Here is a 14,444-nt window from a genome sequence, read left to right as displayed (position 1 = left end):
CCTAGCCCGTCACGTTCTCGCGGATTCTTCTCCTTTTCGGCGCCCCCTTCAAGCCTTTTTTCGGTTCAGTTAGCAGTTTCATCGCGAGAGGAGCAAAAGGCTGCGTTTATGGAGAGCAGCGTTCCCTAGCGTAATCCCCGAAAGCTTGTGGGGAAACCCACGGGGAGGTGGGGGGTGTGGTGGTGGCCCGGGGGTTCCCATTGACCGCGGCACTAGGCGGAAGGGGACCGGAAGTGGCTGGAGCGCGGCTGTTTTTGAGAGCGCCGGGAAGATGGATCGCTACCTGCTGCTGGTCATCTGGGGGGAGGGCAGGGTTCCCTCGGCCGCTGGGGGCCTGCAGAGCGAGCAGGGATCCCCGGGATCTTCGGCTAAGGGCATCGAGAAGCCCCCCGGTAAGTGCTGTGCTGGGATGATTGCAGAGGAAAGGCGGGAAGAGCCCGCAGGGAGGGGGGTGGGGATGTTGGCGTTGGTGGCCGAGTCTCCGGAGAGGCCTCCGGGTCCAAGGGCCCGGGATGTTGGGGCGCCGTTTCGTGGGGGGAGGGGGTGGGAACACCAACTGAGAGCCGAAAAATGGTCATGCTGGGGAAAGGATTACAGATTGGTGGGTGAAAGAATCCAAAACTTGTTATCAACATTTAACAAAAATGAACGGGTCGGATCTCCTGTGCCTTCTTCAACGGGATCTCTGGTCCTGGGGTTTGAACTCCGGGCCTGGGCTCCGTCGCTGAGCCTTTTTAAATCAAGGCTAGCACTCTACCACTAGAGCCACAGCTCTACTTCTGCCCCCCCCCCTTTTTTTTTTTTTTGGCTGTTAATTGGAGATAAGACTTTTGTGGACTGCCCAGCCCAGGTTGGCATCAAACAGTGATCCACAGATCTCAGCTTTCTGGGATTACAGGCATAAACCACGTGCCCGGCGTAAATTTAACATTTATGGTTGCAAAGGCAGGTGATATGGAAAGGAACAAGATACATAAGGGGCTTGCTGGCCAAAACTTTACATTTTAATAAGAGACATCTAAGTTCAAGAAGTGAACAATAGGCTGGGGATATGGCCTAGTGGCAAGAGCGCCTGCCTCGTATACATGAGGCCCTGGGTTCAATTCCCTAGCACCACATATACAGAAAATGGCCAGAAGTGGCGCTGTGGCTCAAGTGGCAGAGTGCTAGCCTTGAGCAAAAAGAAGCCAGGGACAGTGCTCAGGCCCTGAGTCCAAGCCCAGGACTGGCCAAAAAAAAAAAAAAAAAGAAATGAACAACACACTTAAAAGATTTTAGCCAATACCGAGCTTCTTTCTGGAGTGAGGCTCTGTTTTGCATTTTAATTTATTTTGATCATGCAAGTATTTGGGAGAGGAAATGTATGTAGTTGCACAGAAGGTATCCTGAGTTTTCCTGTTTGGGGGAGGGGTGTGAATTTTTTGGTGCCTGCTAATTGGATAATGTGTAAATCAGGTAACTTTTGATATGATAAAGCGAAGCAGAGAAAAACAAATCCTAGGTTTGTAATGATTTGCTATATAAATGCTTCAATAGATCATGGTCAGTATGTTATTTTACATACAGCTCTTGAGAGTCTAAGATGGTGAAATTGGAACAGGCTTAGATTATGTAACTATTGAGTTAGACTGTCTTCACTTTTCCAGACTTTACAGCAGCAAGTATTTATCATCTTCTGAAAAGAAGCATTAGTGCTTCAATCAATCCAGATGACAGTACTTTTCCTGGTAAGTGTCACATAAGGGCTTCTATGGCATAGCATTTGAATTGGACATTAATCAGTTTTATCACTGGTGACTATAAGAAATACTTGGACAACTACCTTGACTTTTATTCTCTTAATGAAATTTTCTTCTTCATCTTTAAGTATAGATAGCACAAAACTGTGACATAGTGAGGATTGCGTCTTGAGTAAGAAGAACACACGAATGCTACTCTACTGACCTCTTTCCCATTGATTTTTTTTGTCCTCTTACTGATTCTCTTACAATTAGAAAACATCTTTGTAATTGTTAAACACAGCAGTCTTGTTGTTCATCTGTTTTGACTTTTCTTTTTTTTTTGCCAGTCCTGGGGCATGAACTCAGGGCCTGAGCACTGTCCCTGGCTTCTTTTTGCTCAAGGCTAGCACTCTGCCACTTGAGCCACAGTGCCACTTCTGGCCATTTTCTGTTTATGTGGTGCTGGGGAATCGAACCCAGGGCCTCATGTATATGAGGCACGCACTCTTGCCACTAGGCCATATCCCCAGCCCTGTTTTGACTTTTTGAAGCTTTTCACTTTTTAATGGTTATCTATTAACATTAAGTAACGTTTCTAGTGAAGCTTCTATTGCATTTCATGAATTCATCTAATTACTTGATAGTTATCTTCTCTTGCTTCTTTTTCATGGTTTCTATCTGAACATGTCCCTTAAAGGCTTGGAAATAAAAATGTCCAAACAGTTCAAACACTAAAGCTGAAGGAAATTTCTGTATGTGTCAGGGGAGCCTGCTCATTTTTGATAACTTTGTACTTCTTGTGACTGTATAATTGACTCTCTTTTCTCTTATTAATGAACCTGTTGTTGCTCAACGTCAGTTATCACCATTGTTAAATGCTTTGTAGTGTGTATGTGCTGCTCTAGCCTGCCTGTCAAGATCTGGAAGTACTTTTAGTTAGTTTTTAACCACATAAGCCACTTACGTGTGACCAGTTAAGTGTTTGTTATAATTTTGTTCTTTAGGCAGATGGTTCTGTTTGGATTTTTAGGAAGAGATTTTATTAACATACACATGTATACATACAGAATGGAGAGCTATAGAATATATTTCGAAGTTGCATAATTCTCAAGTGTCTCTGCTGTGCCACCTGCTAATTCATGAGCTTCCTTTGTTCTAATGAGTGTGCTTTTGTCTTCAAGCCTGTTCAGTCGGTGGTATACCCAGTGCTAGGAAGTGGTTCTTTGCAGTGCAGGCCATATGCGGATTTTATCAGGTAATGGTTACTTGTCAATACATTTTCTACTTTATAGAATTCCACAAACCCGTTACTAAAAGCTGCCTTTTGATGTGTTAGTTTTGTAGCTCTGATTGGGAGGAGATACATTTTGATGCAGAAAAAGATACAATTGAAGAAGTTCTTCAGACAAACATTGAGGAATGTTTGAGTGCTGTTGAATGCTTTGAAGAAGAAGATAGCAGTAGCAGAGAATCCATATCCTTGGCTGAGTATGTTTATCTGTTTTCTGGATTTCTTTAGGTATTTAACATTAGACAGTTATTTTAAGCCCAGTTGCATATTTTAGCCACTATAGTAAGGAAATATTAATGAACTGAAAGTTTTTAACTTTTCATTTTGGAAGACATTGTATCTCTTATCTGATAAAATTCTTCAAAATGTAGATATTGATCATGAAAATGTTTTCTTCTTTAGGCTTGCATAATTGTAAGAACTGTACAGAACTATATTTTAAGAACTTGACTAGAAACCTTGACATTAACTGATAATGTTCTTAAACATATCATTTTCATTTTGATATAAAAGACTGAAATTTTGGGTTATTTTTTCAATTCTTAGGTATGTGGATTGTTTTTCATTTTTTATGTATCTGCAGCATTTCAGTCACTGTCTAAAACTCTCAATGAGTTTTTGAGGCGTATAAACATTATAGGGCTGGCTTTGAAGGTTTTTGAATTGTGCTATATCAATGATGATCCAGGTGATAATTTGTGATTATTCTTTTCTCTATAAAATACTCCTATCTCAGATTACTTTGAGCACTTCAGTTACTTTGAGTTTCTTTTAGTCTTCATAATATAGTATGACAAAAAGCGGCTTTTGCTTTTAGTACTCATATATTGGAAAATACCTGTAAGGTCACAGGCTTTAAAGATTGTCTTTTCTCATTTCTAGATCATATGTAAGTACATACTGTTTTTTGTTTTTTTTTTTTTTGCCAGTCCTAGGCTGCGAACTCAGGGCCTGAGCACTGTCCTGGGCTTCCTTTTTGCTCAAGGCTAGCACTCTGCCACTTGAGCCACAGCACCACTTCTGGCCATCTTCTATATATGTGGTGCTGGGGAATCAAACTCAGGGCTTCATGTATACGAGGCAAGCACTCTTGCCACTAGGCCATATCCCCAGCCCAAGTACATACTGTTTAATGAAGCAAGAAAGATTAGAGCCAGCAAAAGAACACTGGGCCAGATGTTGGAACCATAGTCACTACTTCCATGATCTTAGGCCAGGCAGTTAACTTCTCTAGTTCTTTATTTTCTCATACCTAGAGTGATGAAGTCCTTGCCTAAGTTGCTTTGACTTGGTCTTCATAGCTAGGATTACAGGTGTGAACTACCTGTGCCATGTTTTCCTATCACTTAAAAGACAAGTGCAAAAGTCAGTAAGTGAACTAACCATTATTTCCACAAGAGGGAGCCCCCAAACTAGAGTTTAACAGAATGCTTTCAATTTGCTTTTTTAAGGTAAAACTGATTAACAATAAAGGGCTTAAGGACCTTTATACTATATGGCAAACTTTTGAGAAAAAAATTGTCCTGTTGATAAAACTGACAAGCTTGAAAGAATCTAAAAAGAACCTCAAAATCTTAGTGAGGACTATGAAATGTGACTCAGAGACAAGTACTGTCTTTTCCTAAATAGTGAAATATCACTTTGACGGTTCAGAAAGAAAATGTTTATCATTCATATATAATATGCTAAATTTAATTTAGGATTTTTAAATTTTCTTTGTTGTTGGCTATATGTGGTGTGTGTGTGTGTGTGTGTGTGTGTGTGTGTGTGTGTGTGTGTGTGTGTATGAAGGTAAGAACTATACCCAGAATTTAAACCTAGCTTCCACACAGGATAGTTATATGATTTTAAGCAAGTTATTTAAAATGGAGATATAGTAGCATTGTATTAGTAATAACCACATGGGTTTGTCATCAGGGTCAACCAAAAAAGATGGTGACGCTAATATACTTTAACCTTGTCTGGTACATGTGAGGATTCGCATATGGACTGACTTCTTTTTCTCTACATGTATCCTTTTATTTCAGGCTATATGAAGAATCTGCAGAAAATTTACATCAGTTATCAGATAAGCTTCCTGCACCTGGTAATTTATGAATGCTTCCTGTAATTTGTATCTTACTTTCTACTTTTTATGAGTGTGCGATGAATTTAGTATGTTTTGTGTGAACACTCATCCTATAAACTCTGTGAGAAGGAGCTTTAACCTAGATACTTTGGGTAGCACTCTTCTATGGTGAAGCTGATCTATATACATTATCAAATGAAATGTGGTACAGTTGAAAAAAAAAGCTCTTTCCTCAGCATTTTTTAAATAGAACCCATTTTTCTTCCTATAATGGAAAGCATACTTTGTGAAAGATTCTTAAAAATGTTTTTTTTGTCCTTAATCTTTCTTTGTATCGAGTACCCATTACCCTAAAATTTGTTACAGTTTGGTTTTCATAAATTAATTTATAGAGCTACTTTTTTCCTAAATGTTTTCACAATTAAAAATTCACATTTTTTCTTTTTTTATATTACTGGTCACTCAAGGCCTTCTACTTGCTAGGCAGGCATTCTATCACTTGAGTTACATTACCCCTCCCACCCTGATCCCACCTCCTTTTCTGTTTTGTTTTTTTTCTTGAGGATCTCCCACTTTTTGCCCAGTGCAGGCCTGCAGTGAAGCTCTTCCTGCTTATGCCTCTTGTCTAGATGGATTATAGGTATGAGCCACCATGCCCAATGGAGCCTTGGTAACGTTTTGTTTTGCCTATGCTGGCCTGGGACTGATACTCTTTTGATCTCCTCTTCCCAAGTAGCTGAAATTATAGGTGTGAGTCATTATGCCGAGGTTAACGGCCATCTATTAAGCAGAAGTTTGGGGTGGTTTTTTTTTTGTCTCTATTAGATGTCATGTATTTTGTTAGGAACCAAATTTATAATGATGTGTATAGATGACTATCATACAGAATTTTATAGCTCACAGATAATCTTTATATTAGAGAATTTCATGCAAAAATTTAATGCAGAAAGTCCCACATACGAAATAACAATGCATATTAACAGTTTTTCAAACTGTCTTGAGTGTTGAGGATTGAACCCTGGGTCCATCCGCGCTCCTACCCCAACCCCTCAATGATATTAAGTGTGTCAGGTTTGAAATATGTGCTGAAACTCATACATTTGCTTTTTTGGAATTTTTTGTTGTTGTTGTTTCATTTTGATTTTTCGGGTCTTTGGGAGAACCCATAATTTTATATAATTTAAACTGAGATAATGTTTGCCGTCTTTCTCAGGGTCTAATGATGTCAGCATAATTGTTTTTTCGGCGTGTTTTATTGTCCTTTAAAGAGAAACAATTTATTATTTTCAGCATTACAGTCCTATACTGATTCATTCTATTTTGGATGACCAAATTAAGTATAGAGCAACATGATGCAATTGCACAGGTCTTTTGTTCCCCTCTGTGAATACTGCAATAACGTTGGTGAGCTCCAGAGCAGTGTGCATAATTGATGACTGCCATACCGTCAGTAAGTAATTAGGGTACACTTCATTGTTTTCTAGCCTATGCCAGCTGCCACGTGACTTTAAAAATCGATGATGAACACAAAATTTTTAATGCCAGCAGACATCTATTGTGTTCAGGTTTTTCAGAAATTAGAGTTAAAATATGTCAGATTTAAGATCTTTAAAAAAAAACCCACCATGTTTCTTTCCTCTTTCTAGGCAGAGCAATGATTGACATAATGCTACTGCCCTCTGACAAGGACCCTCCAAAGTTAAAGGACTGCTTACCTGCTGTTGGAGCATTGAAGCATCTGAGGGAATGGCACTCGGCAAAAGTGACTGTGGCTGGCAGTCATTTTGAAATGTAAGCTCCTTCAGTCATATTTGGTCATTGTTTTTGTTGTTCAAGCATGTTACCCTGCTTGGAATACATTTGGCATTTTAATATAAGAAGGAATATCTTTATGTTGTGATTGCAAGGTTACTTCTTTTTTTTTCTCTCCAAATTTTTATTATCAAACTGATGTACAGAGAGGTTACAGTTTCATACGTTAGGCATTGGATAAATTTCTTGTACTGTTTGTTACCTTGTCCCTCATACCCCCCTTCCCCTCCCCCTTACCCTTTCCCCCCCTGAGGTGTTCAGTTCACGTACACCAAACAGTTTTGCAAGTATTGCTTTTGTAGTTGTTTGTCTTTTTTTACCCTGTGTCTGTCAATTTTGGTATTCCCTTTCAATTTCCTAATTCCAATACCAGTATACACGGTTTCCAATATACTCAGATAAGATTACAGAGATAGTGTAGGTACAACCACAGGAAGGTGATACAAGAACATCATCAATAATAGAAGCTACAGATACACATTGGATGTTGAAAGTAGTTACAACTGTGATATAACAATTGTCTCCATAACATGGAGTTCATTTCACTTAGCATCATCTTATGTGTTCATAAGGGTATAGCTATTGGTCCTTGTGGTGCTCTGCTATGACTAGCCTAAACCTGTACTAATTATTCCCAATAAGGGAGACCATAGAGTCCATGTTTCTTTGGGTCTGGCTCACTTCACTTAGTATAATTTTTTCCAAGTCTTTCCATTTCCTTACAAATGGGACAATGTCATTCTTTCTGATAGAGGCATAAAATTCCATTGTGTATATGGCAAGGTTACTTCTTGACAGGAACCTATTTTTCTTAATTTGTATCTACAAGATGTTTTAAGTTTTTCAGTAAATAGTATCGATGTTCATTTATTACTACTGTTGAGCATAGATTTGTCAACCTCACTGAGTGCCTTATGTAGTCTTGAATCCTCCCATCAATGCTAGGGTTACATTTATATACTGACTGGAATTAGAAGAACATGCTGATCTTCTCTATTGTGTTTTTGACATTTTGGTAGGGACCAACTGCATATTGAACTTGATTCTTAAGATAGTATTCTAATTGGATTTGTCAGGGGCATGGCATTGTTTTGTTTTGTACTTGGCATGTTTTTTGAGCACTAACTTGATGCCAAGCACAACAGTAGGTGCTGGTGAGTTAAAGGAGTGAGGAGACATAGTCTTTTTTAGGGAACAGGGAGAGGTAGGCATGCCAGCAATCAAGACAGGCTGATAAGTCCTGTCTCAGGATTACAAACCTGTATATGAACAATTAAGTCTGTGTGCGTCCGGCACACTTAAAAGGGGAAGGTCTATTTTTTTTTATCCTTAGTACTAGGGAAAGCTGTTCTTACTTTGTGGAGATGAGGCACTGAACCAACTTAGACTGTTCTGACTCAAGAGATTGGGTAATTATTATTTCATAAAATTAGAAACAAACAAAAAACCTCCAGTGGTCTTCATTTTGTAATCTTGCCTTTTCAGTGTATAAGGAAACTGCAGCCATGAAATGTAAGTGAAATATTAAACCATGTTCTTAATTTTCCTATGTCTGTATATTTTTACAGAAATTGTCAGAAAATTGCACAATACCTTTCTGCTAATGTTGTGTCCTTGGAAGAGCTCAGAAATGCTATTGACTCAAGGGAATTATGGCGGGGAAAGATTCAGATATGGGAAAGAAAGGTACGTGGATTTCTCAGCTACAGCAGTGTACAAACCGGGCCTCCCAACTGTATAATATTGCAGATAGTTTAAATCTTTATGAAAATGTACTCTATGAGAATGTTCTAGACTGGCAGTAAGTAGAACGTTCTGTGATCCTAAGAATGTTCTGTATCTGCTAACACTATGGCCCACTAGTCATGTATTGCTACGTCATGCCTCATGTAATGCATAGTTTTGTTGATGGACCCGTTAGTTCATTTTATGTTACTTATTTACTTGATTTTAATTAATTGCTGTTTGATTTTAATTAGTTTTAATTTAAATAGCTACTGTGATTATATTTTGTACATTACAGTTCTAGAATGTATCACTTTGAAAACAATTGGAGAAGTTCATCGGAGAAGTTGTTTATCCAAATTGCTTTATTTTATTGCATATGTGCTTTACTGGAAAACAATGTGTCAGTTCCTTTAAATCCCATTTAAGATGCTCTTTGCCTTCTACTACCTAGCTCTCTAATTTTGAACACTTCATTCTTTTTTTTTCTTTTTTAACTGTACTAGATCACAGATGTTTTTTGTTTTTTTTTTTTTGACAGTCCTGGGCCTTGGACTCAGGGCCTGAGCACTGTCCCTGGCTTCTTCCCGCTCAAGGCTAGCACTCTGCCACTTGAGCCACAGCACCGCTTCTGGCCGTTTTCTGTATATGTGGTGCTGGGGAATCGAACCTAGGGCCTCGTGTATCCGAGGCAGGCACTCTTGCCACTAGGCTATATCCCCAGCCCTAGATCACAGATGTTTTTAACCATAAGATGTGACTATTGGGTTAGATTCCATCATTCCTAAATTTCTGACTTTGATGTTTTACCATTAGTAAATATATTTGGCATTTTCCGTGTGCTTTGTCTATTTTGAACTAAGCGATTTTATTAATTTTTATGTTTTTCTAGGTAGGCAAAATGAAACCAAAATTTATGTTTGTTCAGGGTATCATAGAAGCGTGAATAGGCCCTTGTATTCCTTTAAAGTATTTATGCACTTACTAAAACCTCAATACGACAAGAAGAATTAAGGTATTTGCATGACGGCTGGTTCTGATCTTAGAGAGGTTGAATTTGCACGTGAACCATCTTTCCTGTCTAGCCAAATAGAAGAACGGAAAATGTGAATAGCTAAGAGAATCATTTTTGTATCCATTTTTAAAATTGCATGCTTACATATAGGCAGGTGATGCCCGTGTTCTTTTTATGTGATCCTTTCATCCCTTTACATGGGAAATTCTATGTCCATTCATTTATAGTATGCATTTAAAACTTGAAGTCACTGTTTTCAGTAGAGGTGTTTTTCAGCCAAGAAGCAGTATAGTGAACGAGGACATAGATTCTACAGTTACACTGCTGGCATTCATATTCCAACACTTTTTAAGTTGCCATTTTCTTTTTTTTAGTTAAAAGTTTTTATTTACACTTGTCCTTCTCTCACATACCCAGATTTTAGGCCATTACAGTGGAAAGGAGGATTGTCAAAGCACACCTTGCAGATTTCAGTTTACAGTAACTTGGTCAGTGGAGAAATATAGACCAACAACAGAACATAGGTCAGCTCTTCTTTGAGCACCATTCCCTTTCCTCCCCTTCTCGTTAGCTGCTTTTAGACAGGGAGGGATCATCAAGACCATGGGCAGGGTGGGTGGACTGACAGGATGACTGATGGACAGTGTGTGTGCTGAGCAGAACGAACTAGCAAGGAGGCTATCACCGACCCAACCACTCAGAAATCATTCTGGGATAACAAGGTTCAGGGTGAAGACAAGTCACCACTCCACCTTAGTTGGTAGCATGTCACACCTAGGACGTGCCTAGGCCAGGCAACCATTAAGTTACCATTTTTGGGTGACATTTTTGGTGCCAGTTGCCTTAATCTATAAGATGAGGATAATAGTCTCCCTGATAGGCTTTTGTGAGAGTTCAGTTATTTAAAGCCCCAAATAAATGCACAGAGAAGTGTTGGCTGTCATTCTTGTTGCTCCCATTACTGGTATTAGTATTATTATGACACCTATAGTAATTTTCTTCTCATTAACAATATATTTTGAAGGCACACTATGTGTGAAGGATTGTACTAAGTACCTAGTAGTGAATAAGACCAACTGCTTACATTCTTCATACACCTGACAGACTGGTAGGAAGCCAGGTACTGAAGAAGCTTATGCAAAAGAGGTGGTTTGGTCCTGTGCTTGCATAAAATAGTGTCATCTTGCTGGCTAACTGTCTGTGAGAGCTTTTCATGGAAAACATTAATAAGTTAAAATAGAAGATTATGCACCTGAATGGAGAACTGTCTTTTGATGTAAAGAATGAGAATAAATTTATATTTATTTTTGAAGCCTATGTTTATATGAAGTTGAAGTTCCTCCCAGCTTTTACATTACAGTGAAATGTATTACTCTTTATATCTTTTATTCTCAGTGATTTTAATTGTGCTGGTGGTTTCTTTTCAGCTTGGATGTGAAATTAGTTTTCCTGAATTTTGCTTAAAAGGAGTCACACCGAAGAGTTTCAGTACATCAAATTTAAATACTAGCTTTCTTGCCAAAAAGATAATACCAGCAATGCATAAGAATATTTTGCCTAAGGTAATGGTATGCTTAATTTTTTTGTTGTTTATTTGCATATTTTTCTTTCTATAAAATGTTTGAATCTTGAATTACCATTACTCATAGGTGTGCTTACGTAGCTCATAATTCTTGCATAATTCTTGTAATTCTTACAAGTAAGCACTTGAATCATACGGTATTAGGATTAAACGTTGGTGTAACTGTGATTGCTATAGATACTCTTTAAATGTAATCATCCTAACTTTAAATTCATAGCCTGAAACTATCTTTTGTTTGGACTTTACATTGTGACCTTTTAAAGTCCAGTTTGGAGAGAATATGATGCAGAGCAAAAGCTAAGTATTAATGTTGGTTAGGCTTGGGATTGAAACTTGACTCTGTCACCTGATAGGTATTGGTATAACCTTGGGTAGAGTGATTAACCTATTGATTGGTGAGATGGTAGCAGTACTAATACAGTTATATTGCAGAGTTATTGTGAGAATTAAGTGAGATTACCACCTGACACAGAGCCTGATAAATTTTTAATCTGTAGTTTATTGATAATTCTCAGGCCTTTTATATATTATTTACTTAAAATGCAAGTAAAATTATGAAGTATAATAATTAGAAAAAGATGCAGGTTGCTATTTTCTTAATTGGAAAAATAATGTTAGAAGAGCTATTTCATAGTAGCACTTTAGAAGTCCACATTAAAAGATTCCATTAAAAAATAAAAAGATTCAATTTATGTGTACAAGACACAATGGTCATTTATGAAGTAACATAGATGTGAAATTAATGATCCATATTTTTCTAATGAAAAGATGACAGAAAAGAGGATCTAGTTCTTGATGTGAACTTACTCTCAGTAGTAGTTTAGAATTGTTTACTTTTAACTTTCTATGGACCTCTTTTCACCAGAATTTACTTCTCTAAAAGATTGCTAACCTTAGCTTCTCTTTTGGTAGTACAGTATTCAGGTATAACATTAATAATGTATCTGATTTTTTTTGTTTCTATTGAAGAATATTTTAGGACATATCTTCTTTAGTAAGTGTAATATTCTTTCTCTTCATACATATATCCATACTACGTATAATACTGGTTTTATTTCTAAGTGCGACTCAATGCTAATTAGTCCCTGTTTACTTCATTTTTTTCCCTCTGTTTGATTTCCAGAGTACCTCTCAATTCAAGTTCATCTTGGAGTTTCTTTCTTTCTTTTTTTTTTTTTTTCTTCTATTCTTTTTTTTTTCTCAAATTTTTATTATCAAACTGACGTACAGAGAGGTTACAGTATCATACGTTGGGCATTGGATACATTTCTTGTACTGTTTGTTGCCTTGTCCCTCATGCCCCCCTCCCTTCCCCCCTTTCCCTCCCCCCCCAGGTGTTCAGTTTCTTTCTTTTTTTTTAAATATAATTTTATATTTTTTTCTTTAAGCCCTGAAGATCCTACTTGCAGTGGTCAGTTGCTAATTTGTTTCTTCAACACAGTAGCTTCTTGAATTACCTGTCTTCCTAGGAATAAAGAGCAAAAGTTGAGAACTCTTATCCATTTTCACTTGCCTCTTTCCATACTTATTTTCTGTCATGGAAACTTTGCTAATTATGAAAAATCTCCATATCTGTTTATTCTGAAAGATAGAGAGTTAAAATGGAAGAAATGCCTGTCTGGTATAGACAATTTCAAGTTTGGTTTGCATAATGTATAAACGATTGCATTGTAAAGATCCAGCTTAAAGTTTTAAACTCAAAATTGCAAGTTAGCTTTCATATCATAAAGCAGTATGCAACTTTACTTTTTTCTCTAGGTTTTCTACTATTATGGTCCTGCTTTACAATTTGTGCAGATGATAAAATTGTCAGATGTACCCTCCTGCTACATATCCGACGTGGAATTTGAGTTGTATCCTTTCATTTACATGTTTATTTTAGATGACGTTTCCAGTGTCAGGTGGAATATGATGGTATTGGAAGGTTAATAGATGTTTTAACTGTGCATTTATCTTATTTTACTGGGCTTGTTGTTTTAATGTCATTGCCCAGTTGGACTAACTATGGTTTGAGTTGCTGGGGAAGGAAGTTCTTACTTTTGCCACATTCTGAATTCTATATTTTTCCCAACAGAAATCTTTCTTCCTAGGCAAACATCCATATTTGTATTTAGAATTAATTGTGTACTTGTTATGAGTGCAGTTAGGGCAAGAATACAGAGATGACTGAGCCTTGCTACTAAAGTGCAATATTAATATTCTCTGACTACATAGGATAAAATGTACTCTTACATAATATAACATTAAGAAAAATTGTCTAAGTATACCCACAGACACAATTTATGTGTTTTTGTTATCTTTTATTTAGGGCTTGATGTGGTGGTTGTTTTTTTTGTTGTTGTTGTTGTTGTTTTGCCAGTCCTGGGCCTTGGGCTCAGGGCCTGAGCACTGTCCCTGGTTTCTTTTTTTTGCTCAAGGCCAGCACTCTGCCACTTGAGCCACTGTGCCACTTCTGGCTGTTTTCTATATATATATATGTGGTGCTGGGGAATTGAACCTAGGGCTTCATGTATACGAGGCAAGCACTCTTGCCACTAGGCCATGTTCCCAGCCTGGTTGTTGTTGTTGTTTTTAAAGAAACTTCCCTTTTTCTGAAATCCAGGCTGCATCTCTGTAACTTATATGTTTGTTTTTTTAAATACTATTTTGCTATTGAAGTCTAGTAATGCAGTGTTGTGTATGTGCTCAGTAAACTTTGTAGAATGTGCAACCTTTCATTTTTTTAGTGCCAAAAAAATGCTTATTAGCTTCATCTTGCAAATGTCTTGCTATAGAAAAGATAAAGACATTTATGTGTTGAACACATTGGAGATCCTCACCAGCTGAGAACTGTTTGTGGTCTAGAATCACTAAAATTGGTAGGGGTTTTTGTTTCCCTTTGTCTTTTGAGGGTGTGTGTGTGTGTGTGTTGTTTTAGGATATTTTGGGGGTGGGAATGTTGCTCAGACAGATTGGAAAGCCTTTACACACTGATAACTAAACCCTCAAATCCTTATCCCGTGATTATGTTAAGTTCTGTCCTAACGATGATAAGGAACTATAGAACAGTAATAAACTAGGAAGTGGCCTAATCAAAAGTGATTTTCAGATCGTACTTGTCAGATTTGGGGAAACTCCTTAGAACTTGAAGAAGTGACATTTGGGAATGAAAAGCAAGCGTAACAACACAGGATCTGTCTAGGCTGTGAAATCAGCAGGGTATCTTGCTCTATTATGTGCAGTAAAGTGAG

At 37.6% G+C, this 14,444-nt stretch overlaps 1 protein-coding gene across 1 annotated transcript in view; it reads left to right on the top strand.

The window, feature by feature from the left end:
- The first annotated feature begins 214 nt into the window (after positions 1-214).
- LOC125360759 (MDM2 binding protein) overlaps positions 215-14,444 on the top strand; it is a 58,829-nt gene continuing 44,599 nt past the window's right edge. Inside the window, exons 1-9 of the mRNA XM_048358850.1 lie at positions 215-392; positions 1,647-1,727; positions 2,903-2,976; positions 3,058-3,209; positions 5,040-5,098; positions 6,727-6,871; positions 8,461-8,578; positions 11,060-11,194; positions 12,973-13,067. Of these exons, the coding sequence (XP_048214807.1) occupies positions 272-392; positions 1,647-1,727; positions 2,903-2,976; positions 3,058-3,209; positions 5,040-5,098; positions 6,727-6,871; positions 8,461-8,578; positions 11,060-11,194; positions 12,973-13,067 (980 nt within the window). The 5' untranslated portion in view covers positions 215-271. The remainder of the gene's footprint in view (positions 393-1,646; positions 1,728-2,902; positions 2,977-3,057; positions 3,210-5,039; positions 5,099-6,726; positions 6,872-8,460; positions 8,579-11,059; positions 11,195-12,972; positions 13,068-14,444) is intronic.

The sequence above is a fragment of the Perognathus longimembris genome, chromosome 12, assembly GCF_023159225.1.
Source record: "Perognathus longimembris pacificus isolate PPM17 chromosome 12, ASM2315922v1, whole genome shotgun sequence".
Taxonomy (NCBI): domain Eukaryota; kingdom Metazoa; phylum Chordata; class Mammalia; order Rodentia; family Heteromyidae; genus Perognathus; species Perognathus longimembris.
Note: the sequence above shows the minus strand (reverse complement) of the source record. Positions and strands in the feature narration are given on the sequence as shown.